The sequence below is a fragment of the Anarrhichthys ocellatus genome, unplaced genomic scaffold (genome assembly GCF_004355925.1).
Source record: "Anarrhichthys ocellatus isolate YVR2014 unplaced genomic scaffold, GSC_Weel_1.0 scaffold3, whole genome shotgun sequence".
NCBI classification, from domain to species: domain Eukaryota; kingdom Metazoa; phylum Chordata; class Actinopteri; order Perciformes; family Anarhichadidae; genus Anarrhichthys; species Anarrhichthys ocellatus.
In genome coordinates this window covers 12,156,179-12,178,338 of record NW_022280033.1, presented here as the reverse complement: position 1 = coordinate 12,178,338, position 22,160 = coordinate 12,156,179, and the positions used below count along the sequence as shown (strand labels likewise).

Below are 22,160 nucleotides of genomic sequence, written 5' to 3'. Positions count from 1 at the left end.
CTTTCATTTTGCTGCAGTGAAGGGAGTGCTGATTACATGTTCTAAATTATAGTATGGATTGGGTTTTATTAATGTACACAAGGAATAACCAAAATGAAATGCGGAATTGGGCATTTGAGGTTGTGGTAGTGCACAACAGTCCTATTTTCTCGGCATAAAAAACCTCAATCGCTGCAGTGTGTGATGTTTAGAGAACATCACGACTCGCAGTCGGCTCCATTCATGTTTCATATAAAGACGGCACAGGCATATTTATTAGATGCGGAATGATAAACATGAATAAATGAAAAGGGTACCAGGAGAAACAAAATCTGTACTGTGCTGTTCTCAGGAGTTCTGACGTCTGACGAAAGCCACCACAGGTCGAAACATAATCAGTCATGCTTTATACTTTATTATCACACTATAATTAATCAGATCTGAGTTTGGTATCCAGCTGTGAAAACGCTGCGAGAATGTCCACTAATTGGATGACAAAAGGCAAATAGCCACGTGGCCTTTGACCAAACCGATTATAATCATGAGCGCATGAAGGAACAACACTGACATTTGCCATGTCAGTTATCTAACGCTCTCAGAGTGCCGTCACAATAACCTCAAAATGGCCTGATTCGCGAAATCTCTTCCATGCCAAGTCTTCACACCCCACAACTCACCAAAAATAATTGGTTATAAATATTCAGAGGAAGCAATCACTTGTTTCGAGTGGTGAATGTCAGACTCAGGACTTGGAGAAGCATGGTGCTATGTTTCCCCCTCGCCAACATTGGGGTGACCAATTACTCCAAATCCCTTTTGGCAAACTGGGCAAAAGATATGCAGCACAGACATTTATGACAGGAGAGGTGAACTTTGACTAAGACACCAAAAGCAGGAGGATTTATATGTCAAGAAAGGTGGACAGATTTTCAGTCTAATAAGGAATAATGCTTCAATATTGTATAAATATGCCTATGGAAAAGAAACAGCTAGTTTGCATTTTACACCCAGTGCATTTGTTCAATGCATGATATCAATGGTTTATTAAATGATATGGCTGTGAATGTCTAAAGGTCAAAAGTAATGTGTGTTTGAATTGGAGGGGACCCCAGTTTAGTCAATGATTATATATACAGTATTTGATGTCTATGAGCTGAGCAGAGTTTATCATCTTTACGTATTTTCCACAACACATTCTGTGTGAACTATTGTGAAGCTGAAAAGCATCTCTGAAGTGCCATTTCCCTGCTATTTCAGAGGTGTCTTTTAATATTAATAGCAGCGCATCAGAGAAGAGGCTAGTCATGGATACTTCCAGAACTTTAGTCATATATTTTTTTATCTTGTTTTCATTTGTCAGCAGAACTAAAATGGGAACATCTAAGAATGGAAATCAGTTAAGTCTGGCCAGAAAGGAAGAAAAGAAGATGACAATTTTTTTCTCCCACTGAAGCCGTTTGCCTCGGCAGCTAACTGGTTCCCGATGTTGACACATAATAGCATCAGCGGGTCCTCTGACTCCTCTCATCCACAGAGATTGTGGCTACCCTCCAGCTGTGTGTCAACCGTACCAATAATGGCAGCTGAATAACAAATGTACCCTAAAGAAATCACAGAGGCCCTTGGGACTACAGGGTGCCGATTCTATAAAGGTTATGTTTCCTCCTGGCTGGAATAGCATGTCTTCTTTAGCAACAGAGGAACAGATGTGTCCCTCTGGATTATAACAATAAATACAAAAGTCACTAATTAAATGCAGAGTAATGAGTTTAAAATGTTTACAAAACCTCGAATTACTTAAATACATACACAGTGATGAATGTGACTTTTTTTTTTACTGGCTTAGAGTTTCACTTCTCCCCCTGCATCGGCCAATCAGCAGAGGCCTGTTTTACTGTTTCCAGGCTGAGGGCTGCATTGAATATTGATGGTGAGAAGAGAAAGGATTTACACCACACTTATTTAAAGTGTATTAAACTGGACACAGGAGGTTAAGAGAAATAATGGAAGTGAGGTTAATAAAACACAGGCTTTTGGCTAAGCACTGAAGTGTATACATGTTGTTGAGAATACAGGAAAGAGCTAAAGGGGAGGTTGTGATGAAGGATAACATCTCGATTCCCACTCTTTCACCGATTTTGCCATGACTATGATTTCCATAAGTAACCTGGAGCCTTTGCAGTTTAAATTCCCTCTACATTCTAGAAATGTATGAACCATCATATGCTGAGGGGAAAACTGTCGACTTTTGTGTATTATTGTTTTTCCAATTTCACAGCATGAGAGCTCCCTTGAGAAATGTGCCTCATGAAAATGGGCCATTTTCACAGAAGACATTTTGTTATGTTGGTAGGGAAAGCACAGGCAAGTATTTCTATGCCCTTTATCAGGACCACAGGCTGGTAATATTACCATCAAGATATGCTCATTTTTTTCTCATTATAAAATTACATTATTCATTTATACTGTGGAACAAATAATGCATTTCATTTTATTTTACTTTTCATTAAAAAGTAACATATACATTATCATTACCAATAGACATTCAACATGCCAGTGAGCCAGCTTACACCATTCCAAAGACCTAACATATTACTATTATTAGTGACTCCTGTGTTTGACAGGTCACCATATCTTGCTGTGAGAAACGTCTGAAGTTCTTTTTCACAACAGCAATGTTGACGTATCTCAGCAGTAACAGCACCGGTGTAACTAGTAACTTTAATAACAGCTGCATTCTATTCAGGTGAGCCAGTTCCACGAACCAAGTGGTGCATGCTGACTCACTGGAATGACTGGGACACGGGATGGAACTGAGTCACTGTTAACCTTACACTGTTTGCTTTGAAAAAGAACCATTGGACCCGTATTCATTGAAATTTACCGATCATTTGAAAACGTTAACGGCTGGCCACTCAGTTGTTATTTTCGTCAGTTTTGTTGTGTATTGTGTGTGAAGCCTTTCCACGGTGTTCATTTTATGTTTCTTGGCCTTGAGCATTGACTTTCACCTCATCTCTGATTCTAATTTAGAAAGGAGAGCAGTGCCCCGTAGATTGGGCCACCAATTAAATCGCTATTAGAGGACTGCTGAGGTGGAAGATGCTGAGGTGGAAGATGGTGTGCTGGACGGCAGTGGAAGACTTCGATATATCAGCACTCGTTTTATATTAACTGTTTTGATATTCATGGGCCGTGTCTCAGAGGGAAGGTGTGCACATTATTTAGTCTAAAGCAGAAGGTCGAACAGTGAGAATTGATTCGGCTGAGCTGTTCAAGTTGAGAGGTGCATTATGCAAAATGACCTGATCCTCTCTTCGCTATGGCTGCCGATAGGAGGTGTTGACCCGTCTATTGATAACTAGAATTCACTTTTTTTTTGCGTGAGTAAGCACAGACCCCACCACCACCATTCACACCTAGACACAAACACTGTGTGGACGTGAAAGCTGTGGCTGGTCATTGATCCATGCGAAACCTGTCTACCAAAAACAATCACTGTACTTTTGCTGCTCTCTGCAGTCGCAATGCAGCCAGAGGACCACGGACCTGGGACCTTTGGGCAACACTACCCCACCCATCTAAGGTAGAGCGCCACTATTCCTCATTGTTATAACTGCATGTACTGTTTCGGTTATTCTAGGGGCAGGAGTTCATCTAAACTTTTCCAAATTTAAGGAAACATTTGCATGCAATTTAGCGCATCTTAAGCTCCATTGGTTTTACGATCAATAGTTCTTTGTATTATCTCAGAGACTTTTAAAAAGCTATTACTTGTTATGTTATTGTTGCACAGTTCACAACGCTCAAGACAAAGACACTTACTTAATTTTATTTTCCAGGTAGATATAATCACGACCAGTGAACATAATTACCTCATTACTGGAAGCATTGCTCTGATTGGATGCAATCAACCATATCCCTGTAATTATATTTGATTCTGAGGAATTATATAGAAACAACATGTCTACTGTTTCATTTCTACCTCTGTTCACAGACTTTTGAAATACAGGCCCTACTATCATCTCAAAATGCTGGTGGACTCCTTAGGTAGTAGACTGTGAATAATAGATCGAAGGAGAACCCAGTGGGCTGTGAATTAAAAAGAATATCTATAGTTGCTGGAAAACGTTGTCTGGTAACGGTACAGCTGAAAAACATCTTAAACAGCCTGGGCTTGACCAGTCAATACATCTGTGATATTCCGCACAACAAGGAAAATCCATTCTTTCTCATCCACACACCACAGCTACCTAAAATGAAAAGTAACAACAACAACAAAAATGTCAAGGAAAGCAACGTTTCTTTCTTTCGCTAAGATATGACTGACATAAAAGGATTAGGGCAAAATTAAACTGATGTCAAAAGAGGAGCTTTATTGTTTGACAGAGGCCAGTATATTCAAGATAATTGTGCCTCACATTCACATCTCCTTTTTAGCTTGATAGTCTTTTGAATACCAATAACTTACTAACAACAGTTACTGTTCTAAGACACAAATAATTGGCACTATCAGATAAAAAATAAAACACCTACTTCATACTTCAAAGTAAGGTTATGTGTGCGTTTTAAAAAAAATCTTGAGCCGGGAGACTCGCTGCGCCTGTCTGAATGTGACAGTTTGAAGGAAAAGAACAAGAAAAAGAGCTAATTTTCAAAGTATGACAGCTGCCAATTGGTGTCTGCTCTATGAGTCACTGATAATACTCTTTGAGTCACAAAGCTTTAGCTCAGCGAGGGTGAGAGCTGAGATCAGTTTAGAGGCAGATATGTGCAAATTGAGATTCAAGGGCCACCAGGGGTCTTTGTGAGGTAAATTCAGAAGAAAGTGTAACTATTGGACGTCTCATGTGTATATGTTTGTATAATTTACCGGTACTGACGTGATACCCCAGGTTAAAATGATTGCATCTGGTACAATTCATTCACTGTATTTCAGATTTACACATAATGATAATTCCACTTAGTCCAGTAGATGGCGCTGTTGCAGTGGCTCCAGGACCCAGCAGCAGCATTCAGAGCAAAGCGCAAAGCGCAGATGTAGAAACAGTCTGTGGCCAGGCAGGCATATGTGTTTGTGGGGGTGAGAAGGAGCAGGACGATGGTACTTGTCTCCGTCAGCCTTGATGAGGATTTAGATGTTTTACAGTATAGCTGCCCTGCTTAGTGGCCTTAAAGGATGTACGGTGATGGAGAGGGCACAGTGTGGGACCGGGTTGTGCGGCCCCACCGGGACTGCATGTGCTACCTTGGACCTCCTACTACTTTGATGCCCATGTAAGACATTTCAACTTTTACAAATGCATCGCAGCCGAACGACAGGAAGCAGCGTCACACCTGTTGCCCACTTGATCACATAGGTGCATTGATAAAGTAAATGGACTTCTGACAGAGGCGTTAACATATCCAGTATAGCTGGAGAGTGTTCTCTTTGAATTTGATTGATGTGTAAAATTCGACTGCTGCTTGAATTTTTGGCGGATTGATTGTAATTCTGTTTAAAAAAAGAAAAGAAAAAGACGTTACGGGGGGGGTCATCTGAGTAGGTCAGCAAATCATGTTTTTGCTTTCACATGTTGACGGCTTCTGACGGCCTGAGAGGCAGATCAGCACTCTTTGTCAGGTGTGTGGCAATGGAGCTTTATTTGTGCAACATTCTATCATTCAATCATAGTTTTTTTACATTTAATATTTTTTACTCTGCTATTTTTATTGTAGGATTAATAAAATATCTATCTATCTATCTATTCGTTTTCATTTTGTCTCACCTGCTGGACATGAAGTAGCCTATTTATCTCTGATACATTATATTCAGGCTACTGTACAGCCTGTGGGCTGCACGCAGTTTGTGCTCCAGTGCCTTCATGAAGTCATCTCAAGAAATCACTCGTGATCGATTCGTTTGTTTCAGCCGCCTATGCGCCTATAGTAGGAGTTGCACAGTGCATGGTAGCCTATACAACAGTTGCAGAAGCAGTCACTTCCGCTTAGTGTCTTTCACAGTGTTGTCGTGAGGACTCAGGGCCAGTGAAGGATGATGATTTACAAGAGAGGAGCTGCAGGGGCCCATAACGCCTCTGTGGAACATAGCTAGTACACTTACTTTCCTGCTTTAGCCAATAAAACCCCTTGTCTTATCAAGTTATAGTCAACTTTTACAGGCTCCCCTTCCTTTTTCTGAGTGCTCTCACTTCTGTCTTGTAACACCGGCCACCCCTTGTTCTCTCTTCCCAGCGGGATGCGCAAGTCGCCCGACGTGAGCCCTAGAAGGCTTTCGGACATCAGCCCTCAGCTCAGACAGCTCAAGTACCTGGTGGTGGACGAGGCCATCAAAGAGGACCTCAAGTCCTCGCGCTCAGTTGAGGACATCAACAGCGCGTCCATAGAAGAGCGAATACTGCGAATCACCGGCTATTATGGATATCAGCCCTGGAATGCAAGCTACAACAGTGAGTCACTTTGCATGCATGGAGCTGTTGACTTCTGTGGCTGTGGTACATGCTGCACGTAGTGATCATGAGTAGTCTGTTTATGCACTGTGGGCCCACACAACCAGACTATTGTCACATCTGACACAGACACTCAGATAACATAAGAGTATACGGGTGACTGTGATGTAATAAAAAAAAGCTTGACGTGTGTGATTTAACTGCCATGTTGACGCGGAGCTGGAGTTAGAGGACCGGGAACACCGGTTCACCAGCTGCATGTGAGAGTATAACATGTAGTGCTATACACTAGGAAAGCATTTGCTGGTTTCACATTGTGACTGTGAGAGTTCACAGGATAAGTTTAAAGGCAGTGTGATGTGTCCTTCTTGAATCCACCAGTTCTTTCATTCCATCCCTTTCATCCTCATCCTTTACATCAACCAGAATTTGGTGTTAAAACAAAGTGCATGTGCTGGTGTGCCACGCACATGTACAAGAGAGCTTGTACAAAAACATAATGCTATACATATGGTGTCATTGTGATGTTGTGCATCATCATCATTGTTTCCACAGAATATGAATTTGCACATTGAGAATTGGCTGCTAAAGCATCAGTGTTGCTGGCGGTTGCTTCAGACAGTGGAGCTAATGTTTGTCGAGCTTGGAGCCAGACAACAGTGGGAATGTTGCTCAGAGCGCTTGATTCTTTGGAGAGAAAATAAGTTGTCAAAGTAGCTTTTATTTTCCTCTCTCATTTCGTTTCTCTGCATCATCTGCGCTGCTGATGGATTACAGTCTTGCTTCACTTGCTCTGTGTCTTCATCGTGCTGTGGTGGTGTCGGGACAAAGCACAGTCTTAACAACTGTCAGTCTTCTGTGCATTTGTCTGTTACTCAGCGGGATTTTGCTGGTTGATGAGCATTAGTTGGTAGCTGGTGGAACGTTTTGTAAATTTCATGTGAGACACTGCAATATTAAACAGCTGCAAGGCTACTTTAAAATTCATAGGCCTATACCTAACATCTGAAAACTGCAGACTTCACAAGACAGCTGCTGTTCAGATCTGAATTTGTCTTTACTTCTTTCGTAACTACTGGTGCTGTGTCAAGGCTAAGGATAGTCAAGTACAGTGGATCATTCGACAAAGGCCTGATTGAATACAGGGATGACTAAAGATTGAAAGATATCTATTCCTGTTACAAGTAGAGAGATTCATATTTATTTTAATTTTATGTAATATACGTTGGCTGCCAAAGCAACTGTAGTTAAATACACTTACAATATTTTATGTCCTTTGATAGACGTAAGACGTGCTTTATATTTTACACACCGAACTGTTATTAAAGGAGCTGCATATTGAGAAGTTTTTCATTAAAGAATAGTTGGCCAAATAACATCTTATCAGTTCAATGGATCCATAAATATTGCTGATGTTTATTGATGTAAGCAGTAGTAAATAGATTTGCCATTTAGTCTAATTTTGATAAGTTGTGGAAAAACAAATGGCAAGTTGCTTGCTCGAGTGTTTTTATGAAATTGAATGAAAGTTATGAAGTGTCCACTTCATGGTAAATGAGATGACTAGTGGGTTTAATTTCACAACACAATGATGATGTTGACAGAAGAAATCCCTGAAAAAAAGCAGCTACTACTTTAGTCATATAGTGTAGTCTCTCCCCTGAAACAGCATTTTGATGACAGCAGTAGTAGAGCAATTATAAGATTTCATGATGAGTTGCACTGTTGCGTCAGACATATTCCTGCGTGCGTGGCCGTCATGGGGACTATTACTTCGCCATTAATTAGTGTTTCATTTTGTCTTTCAGGAAAAGTTTGGTTCCTTCAGCTTTCTTTTTGTTCCTTGCAAACCAAACGTAAAGTCAACTTAAAATCTTCCAAATCCACACAGTTGTCATTTCATTCTGGACCCCCCCCCTACAGTAGTTGGAGAACAGAATCAACCCGCAACCTCCTCCGGCACACACAACCGGAGTACACAGGATGCACTGGCAACTAGAAAGCAATGGCTAACGGCTGAAGAGTGGAGGGCTGACGCTGAAGGCAGCCAATTTCAAAAGAGGTGGGAGGCTGAGTGCTTCTCAGTATGGTGCAAACAGATGCCTGTTTGTTTCATTAACCAACAACCTTTCCAAATTGGCCCATGTGTGCTTTTTCACAGCAGTAAGCAGAGTGAAAGAGAAAGTGGAGCGAGTAGTATGCCATGACTCAGGCTGAGAATGAAAGTTGGCTGTGTGACTTAATAGGTCGTCTGAATATGAGACTGCAGGCATCACAAACATGTGGGACGCTGTTATAGCCCTCTCAACATATAACTGCATGTGTAACAGGGGAAAATGCTACATGAAAACCTTGCTCATATCACATCTGCCCGGGAGTCTCTTCCCCTTGAGTAAAGTCAAAGCAGAATTGATGTCTTCGATATATGTGGACTATACTGCAGGTTTGTCCCTTTTATCCCAGGATGCCACAGCCCTTTAGTCAGGCTGTGTTGAGCATGTTTGGACCCAGCTATGTACGCGCTAAGCTGGCTACATACCATGTACCTGTAATGTCTATTGTTTGAAACTTGTCTCAGACTTAGAGACAGAGTGCAACCATAGACTGTATGCAAATAGTCACCGTGATGTCACCCATTGGTTTTGAAGCCTTGAGTCTGGCATTTTGGGCGTCACCATCTTGTTTTATTTCAACCAGTGTTGCGGGTGAGGCTAAGTACAACCGAACGCTGAATTCTTAGCCAACAAAAATGTTAAAATCAACTTTCACAAACTGAAAGTTGTGTTTAAGGCATTTCTGCATTGGCTTCACTTTTCAGAACCAGAGGATCCCACAGCTTTCCCATTCTTCCTGTTGATGCCTTTGCATCTTACTGCCCGTGTCCTCAGTTTTTCGGTTCAGAAGCGGATTAAAACTTCATTCTGAGTACTTTACCCTGTTGGTTGTGCATCCAACCAAACAGCCCCTTTTAGGCATTTTTCTGTTTGCTACCAGACGAAAGTGACAAGGAGGTACCTTTACACAATATAAAGTCAATAGAGAGTAATTAATAGTTTTTCCCTCCGGTTTGGGCGGGACTTGATTGCGCTATATCTCTATGTCTCTCCTCTCTATCCACTGCATTCGATTGATAAACACAAAAATACACAACATTCCAGTAATCAATTCTATTCTCAGTGCAGATCAACAAATTATCACATGGACCCTACCTAGAGAACAACACTTACTCCAAATGGTGGTATATGGTGGGATTGATGTCTGCATCAAAGAAAAGGTCAATGGTTACTGAAGAAATGTTACCGGAGAGAGATAATATATATTATTCATAAAGAAAACCACTTTTCACTGATTTTGACTTAAGATTCAGTATTCTTCTATTCTTCTATTCCTGCAAACCTATGGCGTAGGATTTGTACTTTCTAGGTTCAATCAAACAAGCAGCAACATAAGAGCAAAGACCCGTATTCACTAGTCAGCTTTGACATAAAGTGGCAGAGCAATGGTACAATCAGTGCTGCAGAAATTCTGACATATTATCTAATTTATTGGAGGATTACTTGTACTTAATTCAAACAAAATGTCATCCAAATACACCAACTCACGTCATGATTATTAAAACATAAATGAATGACCTCTTTGCAGACAGATTAGAAGTTTGCCTGAACAGAAATTGAATTTGATATCACTGCTCCAGTTTATCTACTTAGCGATACAAGGGAACTCTATTCAGGAAAAGTGGAAAGTAAAAACCTATTTTTAAACTGAGAGTGTCATCACTTTCCCTTTTGCATGAGGATTCCTTCAGGACAAAAGACACAGTTTTAGCTGATACCATTTACATGTACAATAATTCTGAATTGAATGTTTTTTGGCATTATATTTTATTTATTTGTTCTTATTTTATATTCCCTTCAGATATCTTACTGGTTAATGAATTAGGCCTTTCCTTTACCTGGGAAGTTGTCCCTTTAGGTTTATGAAGTTCCACTTAGAAGTGAAACGTTTGTCAGACAAACAGACTCTGTTCTTTTCCTAATTTACCCTCTGGTGCAAATTTAGAGCTTCAAGAGGCATGAAATGAGGTTGGATTCTATTTTGAGCTCAGGGTTTGAGGATGGTGAGATGCAACACTGGAGCAGGTTGGAGAGAGCCTATGTACGCATGTACACATTCACTGCTGGCAGCAACAGGACAGCTGGAAGGGATGGGCAAGGTATGGGCTGACTGTGATAATGACAGCTTTCAACTCAGCTTGAGTCGAGGAGAAAGACGGGAATAGTTATGCAGGTACACCCAGCTGTTTACGGATAAATCCAGCTTGCATACCGGCAGGATTGCAAACTCAAACTCAAAGAACAAGAGCCTCTTCTCTAAATCTGCATTTACACCAGTCCCTAACAATTAATAAGTAAAAACATACCAGTTTCTCCATCAACAAAAAATGCAAAGTAGAAGTTGCATTGTGAGTGAAGGGTACCGCCCATACTGCTTTCATTACTGTAGCTCTCTTTGAAGTCTAATCAACAGCCGAGGGGGAAAAGGCACTCTGGGAAATGTAGTCAATCACAACGTCAAATAAAAGCTAGTCCCAGACTTTTGATCTATGACATCATAAGTGGGTGAAGTTCTCTTTAAAAATAGCCTTGTCGGTATTTACACAATGGTGCATAATAGCAGAACAGTACTGGCATTTTCATTGTTAATTTGTCACAGCCACACAGAGATCAGTGCATTGATTCAGTGACTATAAGAACATTTGTTTGATCCTTTTTGCTCTCTGTGTTCATTGTGTCTATTAGACTGAAAGTGAAACCTCTCCATCCTTGATCGGCTTCCTCTGCATCTGTTGCAATAATTCAAGCCCAGGGAACATGCACGCACGGAACAGGAGCGAGTCTTTCCATGTAGGCTGATGTGCGGTCAAGGGTGCAAGATCATCTTTGTATGTAAACACAGTCAGTGTTACACTGACATTTGCATATGTTGACAAAGCAAAAAGAAATGGAGACGACAACAGTAGAGCATTTAGGGTAAACAATTCATTACCTTGCAGGGTTGCATGTCTGTAATAATCTTCTTTAATTATGCATACAGGAGGACTCAAGCATCATGGTATATTTAGTATTTAATGTAAATGGCTTATATGACCATATGGTGCTAGCATCTGACGTGTTCAGACATACAGTCCTTGTCCACTGTTATCCTTTGATAATGGTGGAGTCTTACCGTTACCAAGGAACTGAGTCATTGTCTCTGCAGGAGTATGAATACTGAACTGAACCAACTCTCAGTCTCAGTCGACCACAAAGGGACTAGAAAACAGCAATGAAAGGAACAAGCACATCATTTAGTGCAGGAGACATTTATGACCTTTTATACTTGACAAATGAAGTATATATTCAGTGAAGTACCGAGCAAATTGGCCCTGGAATTAAAGATGAAAACATGTCTACGGTTGGAGCGTCTTGAAAAACACAGTCAGAAACAGTCAGTTACTGTATTAGCACCCAAATCACAGCCATGTCTGACTCCAACCGGTCCTTGAATAATTTCCCCATTGTTTCAAAAACACTGTTTGAGCTGAACATTTCTAGTGTTCTGCCAAAGTGCTGCAAGCAAGGCTTCACTGAGCTCAGGCTCAGTACCGTCTCCAGTACAGTAGAAACAGCTTCTGTTGCGTAACATCACATCTATAATTGAGGAGGATGCATAGATCATCAGACACCTGCTCCTGAAGTCCTGCTTGTGCCCACTGGACTTCAGGAGATGCGAATCAGCTATACCACCTTGAAGAAGAAAAACCTCCAGTCTTGTCTCTTTCAGATGCTCGTCTTTAATCTCAGTGTCCTCCAAAGGGGTGCAGAGAACCGTGGAGAGAGGGGCAGTTGCAGAGGAGCAAATGAGACCGCAAATTCAGTGGGTATAAAACAGTATTGTGGAAAAACATACCGTCTTAGTTCAGAGTTGGATATTTCTTATTTCTTTGCTATTTCTTGCACAGGGACACTTTGCTTGATGGAGACAAATATTTTGCATGCATAAACTTGTGGGGCATCTGTATACCTTATGTAATAACCGAGACAACTGGTTGCCTCAGTTTGAAATCATTCGTGCTTGTGTTTGCCAGAATTAACCCTGAAGACAATAACCCTAAGTGAATCATGGCTGTGTAGTTCTATGTCCTCAGCGCTCACTCTTCCTTGTAAGGAAAATCCTGCCAGTTTAATGCCAAATCCTGTCCTGCCGTCATCCCTCTCTCCTCCTCACTCCTTTTATCTGCTGTTAATTAGAAGTTGTGAAGTGAAGACTCCTACCTCAGCGTAATTAATCCAGAGTCTGCTGTTGGTGTGCCACACACAGCACACCATTGGTGTGCCACACACAGCACACCATTGTCTGCTGTTGGCCACAGAAGAGCGGTGCTTGGAAACAGGGAGGGCAAAGTGTAAATGGGGTTGTGCAAGCAATTAGGAGGCTTATGTGGACATCTTGATGGGAGAGGATGAGTATTGATGGCAGCTTGAAGCACTGATACACAAACACAAGCCTTTTGTCAACTGCTATTAACTCATCTTGCATAAGTGTGAGACTTAAGCATCATTTTGTGTTCACTTGTTCTGCTTTTACCTGATTTTACCCCTCGCCACTTACATTTTCACATATAGGCCCTTAGAAAAATATAAGCTTCCTTTACATTTTCTGCCAGATTTGCATATCCCACTACACACTAAGCTCCTGTATTGATATTCCCTCTCATATTCCCAGAGCAATATGCAGTGTTGGTGCATGACCGACAGCTGACCTGCTTACTGCATCAAGGCCTGAGATGCTCTAGAATCTAACATCTACTACCCAACACTTGTCCGTCGATTACAGTAAGAGCCGTTGGATTAGAGAACTGCAGCAGCAGCAAGAAAACAAAAGACAGTAGATAGGCACACAAGTTGTGAAGTGTCAATTAGTTTGATTTTTTTGCCCAATGTGACTTTCAAACCACTTTTGAACCATCACCGTATTTTAAACATCTTTTAAACTTAAAAATGCTCACAGTAAAATATGTAGAAATTTACATACATAGTCTTAGTAACACATCCACAGTTTCCACTTAAAGGACACAGAAATCCACGTGACACAGGAAACAATGAATTTGTATTTATTAAGCAACAATGTAAATATAACATGAACAATGTTCTTTAAATACAGCTACAATGAAATACAAAATATATGGTTGAGGACAGTACAAACAATATCAACATCTCCCTTTCATTCTTTAAATGTCGTTGTCAAAGCCATCTAGCAGCCGGTTTCAGATGGTCTGTAAATAAAACAAGTATTAAAAAGAAAGATTCACTTTTGAACCAGTTTTAAGCGTCTTTTCGCCGGTGACCGTTTTCTAAACGCCTCTTCAGCAAAAAATGCTCACTGGGATATTACATATTAATACTGTACACTGTTTTTATGTTGCTGTATGCCGAACAACAATGTTTTGGCCCTATTCTTGTTTACACATCACTTTGTTTTACTCACTTCCTGCACATGCCAACTGTGTACAGCCCTGCTCACTTTCTGGAGTGTATTTTAGATGTGAAATGGTATAACGGTGGGCTACAGCGACAGTCCATTATGATGTCCTGGGAGCATCTTGTTGGCAGCACACAGTCTATATTACATGCCAGGATTACATTCGGTCCAGATAGAAGGCTTTGCTGGTAGCAAAGACGCACAAGGCTTAAGACATATTTTACCCCTCAGCAGCTCTCCTTTGTTGACTGTTTGCTTTTTTTCAGGTGTGAATGATTTCCCACAGATCCGTTATGTACACAAAAATGTGGATGAAAAATATTAAAGTGCAGTTTCTTCAGCGGTATCTTCATATTTGCTACACAGACTTAAGAGCGGTGTTCAACTTCTCAGCTAACTCTCTGCAAGAAAGCGGCTCCCAAAAAAAGTGGTACTATTTCTTGATGTAGGGGATCTGTTTCCTTGTAAGATGCTGATGGCGTACAGACAAGCTACTGTAAATGTGTGAAAGCGAGTTGCTTCGTTAGAGAGCCACACAAAGTCTAAACAGATCCGTCAGAGAAAGAGGGTGAGACTCAGAAGAGCAACAACAAAGAAGGCCAACTGGATGAACCTATTTCTAGATGAGAGAGAGCCTCACACTGCCTCTGTAGTATGTATAGGCTGTGACAGGCCAGCTAACTGGTGTCTCTTGCATGAGAAGAATTATTCACTGGTAAATGTTTGAAAAGATCCCTTTTGTGTGAAACTCAAATTCAAAGGTGAATAATCCTCACTGAAGACTTGATGTTTCCGGCAAGTTTTTTTGTTTGCTTGTTTTTATGTGCTGGTTGAATTGATATTTAATTAACGTAGATAGAAATCTGGAGTACCAGCTGATCGGTTTCACAAGTTCAAATCATAATGAGGGATTTGGTAAATTGAAATAGCTAGTTTTACACAGATTTTAAATATTTTACTTGTTCAGAATGATGTGAATGATGAATTTGTACAGCACACTGTTATCTCGCGGAGTCTCTCAATTTCTCATTCCATCTCATAGATTATTGGTGAGCTCGGAGGAATGTCACTAATGACTGTGAGAGTATAAGCAGTTGATTTCCTTTGGAATCCAAAAGCTATAAGCGAGTGCATCCGACTATTCTCCCTGCATGTAGAGATTCATAAATAGTGAACAATAACACATTGCAAGCACGGAAAACTCCCCAGATGATGAGTTTTCATGTGTCCTGACTGTAAGAGATCTGAAGTGCTTTAAGTCTTGATGCACTACATTACAAAGTGCTGAAGATGATGAGTAGATTGTGACTTAAAAAGATGTTTTGTGTTCCTTCTCTCATTTACTCTTTGAAAGATTCTGTCAGGAAAACATTTTTGAGCAAGATACCACTTTACTTTGTCTTTGCAAACACAACTTAAAAGTAAAACTGCAATCTAGATTTGATGAGCAATTAATATGTACAGTAAAAATGGAAATAATTTGCCCAAAGACCAAGGTCATCAAATGACTTGTTTTGTCTAACCAATTTAGTCCAAACAGTCAGTCCAAAACGCGAAGATATTTAATTTACAATTCAGAAAATAAAAGACTTAAGTAGAAAATGATATCAATTAATTAATGATAAATGAATCTACCAATTATTTTCTTGATTAACTGGTTGTTTAGTCTATAAAATATCAGAAAATAATAGAAATAAATGCCTGTTACCATTTCCTGAAGCGACACCTTCAAATGTTGCATTGTCCAACAAGGCTAAGAGTCACGCTAGCAGCTCTATGAGGCTGTACTTGAGCTAAATGCTAAGCTCTGCATGCTAAACTGCGTACAGTGGTAATGCTACCATGTGAAGCATGTCATCATGCAAACATTTGATAATCAGTATAAACCAATTGATCAGTTATCAAACGTGTTGCTACTGATTGACGAATAAATGACTTGACTAAATCGTTCATCTCCACTTGACTTAGAGATAATTAATTGATTATTGAAATGGTTCAAGATCAGTCATGTGTACAGACTGTTTGTTCCATCACCTAAAAGAGAATTTACTGTTGAGACTTTGGTTTTTACCTCTCTGTTCTTTTGAAGAGAATGAAACATTTCTGTAAGGTTTGTTTTAGTGCAAAGTTTTGTTTTCCAGTTTCTTCGTACAGCTGAAGAAGAATAATAATAAAGTCCCTCTTCATTTTGCACTGGCTTCATCTGAAAGTTTTGGTCCTCAGACAGACCCAGAATATTTTCTGTGAGAAACGCTCTTGTACTAAATATGAGTATTTCATTTAAGTTGTAAAAGGTCCGTGATGGGGCTACAGTCAGCCTGTGAGAGCTGTGATAGCCAAGGGAGCGAGTCTTCCCCATGCATGTCACTACAAGTCATTATTATAACTCCCAGCCCTTAGTGAACAAAGCATTCAACGTGGGGTCAGGAAATCAGGCAATTAAGGGAGCTGTGGACATGGATGAGAGCCGACAGCCAATGGGGGAGTGCAGAAGGAGCCAGGAAAGCTTGAACCTCCTCTCCCCCTCAGGGAGCTGACTGGTCCACATCCCTCAGCCCACTGCGTGCAAAGAACAACCACTTAATCACAATGCTTATTCAAATCAAGCCAATGCACACGCCTCCATTTGCCCAATTACTTACTATGCACAATCACTCCACGCTTAAAGAACTGTTTATGATTGGAAATTGTGTCAAGCATTTAAAAGCTTTGATTGAGTGTGTTTTGTTTCCACTGACTGCCAATATATTAGTATAATTAATGAGTTTAAAACAGGTTATTGAGTTCATCATACTGTCTACTGTAAAAAAGAGTTTTTAAGTTTCTTTATGCTCTCAGCTTGTAAAGGCTAATTTTACAAGTGCTGCAAATATTCTCAAACATCAATCCCTTTCCACACTGTGAATTCTGGGTAATTACTGTGGAGAATGGAGCGTGATCGCAGGTGACATTTGTCACACATGTTGTTTACTCCACACTTACAATGAGGAGACTTCCCCATAATGGGAAGCAGCCTCATTGGAATAAAAAAAATGCCTCATTTTTGCCAATTCCATCACCAGCTTATCAAGAAAATATAGCTCTCCCAAAAACCCTAAAATCACAATGCTGTGTATTTACAGCCTTGGGAACGCAAGGGCATCAAGTTCTATTTTTATCCAACACTGATGGCTCGCATTTTGCCTGGGTGCTCTCACTGTTTGAGATTGGACTGCAGATGTGGAGATGGAGGAGAGAAAGAGGGATTTTTTTTACTACTGACATGCACACACACACACACGCACACGCACACACACACACACACCACACACCTGCTCCTGGCCTTTTGAAGGGCCTGCTGCTGTAAGTGGATGGAAAGATGGGTTCTCTAGTGATCGGAAACCAGTTTGATCAGTGTTGAAAGTGACCCGACTGGACTCGCCATCCACTCTGAACACTTCAAAGACAAAAACGGACAGATCTGAAGCTTGATACAGGGCAGGGTTCATTTTTTCTTTCTATTCGCCGTCAATAAACACCACTTCTCTTTCATATTGTTACTGCTGCAACTGCCAACTGTATTTAACCACTAGTGTTTTTGTTCTGGTGTTTCAACCTATTCCCTAGCTTTGAATTATTTACCACAAAAGGCAGTCCTACGCCCAGTGTTTGTCAGTCTGCCAACCTCAATTATGATCAAGCAAAAATGATTCATATCACCAAATCTCTGCATAATTGATGTGTGGAGTCTGGGGTGTATTATTTTACTGTTTTTCCACGGTCTCATTTGTGCTCCGGATGTTCACTGTCGTGTCAGCAGTCTCCATGGCACCGTCTGGAACCAAGATGAATCCCTCATTTAAAAAGGTCCCATGACAGGGTGTGTTAGGCTGTTTTTGCAGGAGCAGGGAATAAAAGGTGGCAACCGGTCTTCTATTTACAACGTCCACAGCAGGATTCTGTGCCTAGTCACTGCTCAGGCTCAGATAATGTTCTTCTCATTTGTTGTTTTGGTGCTTTAATGATTAAGGATGAATGTTAGAGGTTTGATCCCCGGTGTGGCCGTACGTGTGGAAGCATCCTTCAGCAGCATAAATAACTCCTCACTCCTTCTGCAACCCTTTCATCAGCAGTAACATACTGGCTTTCCAGTGCAACATCCAAACTAGGAAGGAGGAGAAGAAGATTTCCCACCCCAGGGATCAATAAAAGTATATCATAAATTCAGGCAAGAAAATAAATTCAGCCGAGCCGTGTTGAAATTCATGTTGCCGATTGCTATTTGTGTTAATTAAACTGCCTAGAGGTAAAATAACCTGCAGTGCACCAGTACATGAAAGCTGCCTCATACTGTGATACATTCAAACAAATCCCTGTGTATGCCTCAGACAATATATATATATATATATCATGAATACAATGTCATTATTTTTTAGCTTACTCACACTGACAAATTAAAAGGAAAGGCTGGAAATAATCTATAAATATTTTTAACAACAACCTCACCCATGTAGAAATGGGTTGATGCTACAGATGCTTACTTATCTGTGCCAGTGACCTCCATCATTGTCAAAAAACATTGAAAAAATGTTATTACAACAAACCTATTTTGAGTAAATCCCACCCACGCTGTAAATACCAGAGAACCAAACAAGTATTAAACCGTGGCTGAGACTTACTCGTGTAACACTTGATAAAAAGTAACATTGCTTAGCTGATTTAGGAAATCATTTGGCCTTTCTAGAAAATAAATGTACATGTCAGACCCGTTTTCAAAGTTGTAGATTTTTAGTCCAAAACAAGGTAGTTAGAAAGCATGAAGAGCCGGTCAAACACATTGTTGGTCGTTTCATGGGATTTGTTGGCGATAAGAAAAATCCATCTTATCTTTTAAATGCATTTTTTTTTTTACCAGTCCACCTTCAGTGTTACACAATGATTTGGTGTCTTTGGAACTTTGCCAACTGTTAAATATTCCTTTCAAACTTGCCTTTCAAAGTGCTTAAGCTGAAACCCCTTTAAAACAAATAATACTAATTGCATTCAACCTAAAATGGCCCACCTGTGTCGCAGTTTTTAAGTTATTTAAAGCTCAAATTACTTTCTATGGTAAGTGTCTATTTTTGGAAAACCAAATATACATGGCCGCTAACAAGAGTTGCTTTTTGCAGATCACTCTGAATTCACTGTAACATTTTGTAACCTCACTATGAAAGATGTCCTTTGAAAAAACAACACATTAAAAACTTGAGCGAGTGCCTCACAGTGTGACAGAGCTCTAATAATGTCCTTAGAAAAGACACGAGAGAGAAGAGAAAGTGAGACGTGATCACAAAGAGCCGCCATGGTTTTTGTTACTATTTCTCACTAGTGTGTGTTTGTGTGTGTGTGTAGTATATTGGTGTTTTCATGTAAACTCTTTCAGCACGGATATGTGCTTCTAAATGTGTATGCCTGTTTTCATGTAAGTGTACTATACAGGTGTGTATATGGGTCACATCATCGCCATTACTGCTGTCCCACTTTCCGCTCCGTTGCTGTGCTGGTTTTTGATTTCTTGGTCACTTTTCATCCAAAACCCTGAGCAGGTGTCTTTGTGTCAGATTACAAGTGGTCACAGTGCCCCCTACAGGAACAATGGAGGCTCTGCCGAGTCTGCATAATGTTACCTCAAGACAGCATGTACGATTATCTCATATTTCCATTTTCATTTGGATCTGTCAAAACACAGCTGCATAATATGTATATAAAATATATACATTTTGGGACTGTATGTATAAATGACTTGGTTTACTTGTCATAACTGAAACAAAATACATCATCCAAGAGCCTACTTTCTTTACATTAGGACTATTTTATAGAAAGAAAAAAAACAACATTACAAAATATGGTAGAGCTTCATGCCCACACTTTGCAGGCTCAGGTAATACCCTCATATAATTGTGGAGTGGCGGAGAGAAGCTTTTGGAAATGGCGCACCATAATTACAGCAATTTGAATACCGTTAAGCACAGCTAAGTGCAGTTTAAAGAGGAGCAGCTTCAGAAAAAAATAGCTGGGAGGCTTTTTTTTCTGTTTTAGAACCACGGACAACTCTGAATATAAGAAATGCATTTAAATTGACCACTGGGCAGGTGCAAAATCAAAACCTAATTTATTAAACAGTACATTACATATATGCTAAACTTGAACTAAAGTTATTATTTATGCTATTTACCTGCCTAGTAAAAAATAAAATAGTCATACTGTAGCTTGACAACAGAGGGAGCCAGCGCCCTTTATGGGAGAGAAACAAAATGTCTTTCTCTGTTGGGCATGAACTATCTCCTACTGAAACGTCTCTTTAACCAGCAGCTGGGGTGCAAAGGCCAGTTTCTCTGTTCTTGGCGTTAGTAGGAGTTAAGTAGCCTCCTCAAGGATCATTTGACAAGTAAAACCAGACAAACGATAGAATCACCACAGCCCATTCATTAGTGCTGCAACCTCAAAACCAAGTGAACTATTTTGCTGCCGTTTGCAGGAAGATGTTAGTTAGAGAGGCTTGTGACCGGTAGGTTGGAGGTTTGATCCCCGGACAAGCTGAATAAAACCGTTTGGGCAAAGGGATTGTACCGGGCAGCTTCCAGGTATGAATGCGTGTAGCTGTGTGAGTGATCGTTTTGTTTCTGCAAAGACTTCCATTGAAACTGTCCTTTGCATCATGTACTGGTCAGAATCATTAATGTCTCAGTTAAAGCATCTCTGCCCACGCATCCCACAGAGTACAGGTGTCCTATACTGGACCACAGCCTCTACGCCTGCCTGCACATATGCACCACAAATTAAACTTTTACCCATCACACCTTGTGGCTCTGAAACAACCTTAATTGGAAAGTAGAAATGTGCCGCACGGGGGTCGATTCCTCTAGTGGGATGTAAATTTAATGGAGAGACTCACTCCTCGTGATTAAGCGTGGGCCATAGAGGTAGAGAGTGATTATAAGGGATATCACTTGGTACTACAACTTGACAGCATCTAATAGATGCTGCTGGACTTTATTAGCTGTGGTTGTAATTAAGAGGAAGTCCCACATTACTTGATTATATGTTCAGTCTTCCTCCTGGACAGCTCTGTGTTTTGTGGGTGAGATTACAAGCTCTCCGACTCATTTACACTTCTCTAACACAAGTTCCCAGTCAGACTTTTTATTTGTGTTATTGGCAGCGGGCATATCACGTGGAAGAGTATGCTATGGAGAGTTGAAACAATAATAATAAGGGTGCCAGCTTCTGGAATGTGAATATTTTGCCCTGGGTTTTGGACTGTTCTTCTGAAAAAACAAGACATGTAAATATATATATATATATATATATATATATATATACATATACTGTATATATATAAACTTGAATATTTTCATTATTTTATAGACCAAATGAGTAATCCATTACTTGAGAAAGTCATATGAATGAATAATTAAAAATAATGGTTCATTAAAGCCCTAAAGTAATCTACGTGTACTGATGACATCCAACAATTTTGTTAATCTTGTAGCATCTTCAGACTGACAACAAAGACATAAAAATATAGTTTGTTCCACTGTTCACTGTTACTTTAATGGAATGATGGTCTGTTTGTTTTTCCAGTGTTCATCATACATTGCCAACCAATGCGGACAACAACATCACTAGAACGTCTCATAGGAGAGACTATCAACGTTCATAACATCACATCAAATATAACTTCATGCTGCTCTTGTCATGGGAGTGAATTTATATTACAATAATGCAGGAAGGTATTAATTTACCCCCAGACAACAGGGGGGGTGCTTTGCAAAAAATAAATTAAAAATCCTTGTGATGAGTGACTTTTATGTGGAAACATCCGCCTCCATTATACGTTAATGATCCACTATTATGTCATCAGTCACAGTATCGCAGCATTTTTAGAGTGTAAGGTTACACACGTAAGTGAAAGATCAACGTAAGTGTTGGCCACCATGTAGCTCTGTAATGTAACTAAAATGGGGGGAATGTTTTGGCAACTGTGTTCTCCCTCCTACACCTCAGGGGAACCTGCCAAGGCCATTAATCCAATAAACTGCTGTTGGATGCAATACCTTGACAGCCGCCTGCCTCCACAGATGAGTTGTGTCTGCTCTGAAGATGTGTTAGGCCGAGGAAGAAGGAAAGTTAATTTGATTTGACCTTTCTGGTCAAATCAAACAAGCTGTTATTTAGTTCCATGTCACC

General features: G+C 40.2%; 1 protein-coding gene across 1 annotated transcript in view; it reads left to right on the top strand.

The window, feature by feature from the left end:
• The first annotated feature begins 5,058 nt into the window (after positions 1–5,058).
• slc35f3b (solute carrier family 35 member F3b) overlaps positions 5,059–22,160 on the top strand; it is a 47,453-nt gene continuing 30,351 nt past the window's right edge. The window contains exons 1-2 of the mRNA XM_031876532.1: positions 5,059–5,256; positions 6,214–6,428. Of these exons, the coding sequence (XP_031732392.1) occupies positions 5,159–5,256; positions 6,214–6,428 (313 nt within the window). The 5' untranslated portion in view covers positions 5,059–5,158. The remainder of the gene's footprint in view (positions 5,257–6,213; positions 6,429–22,160) is intronic.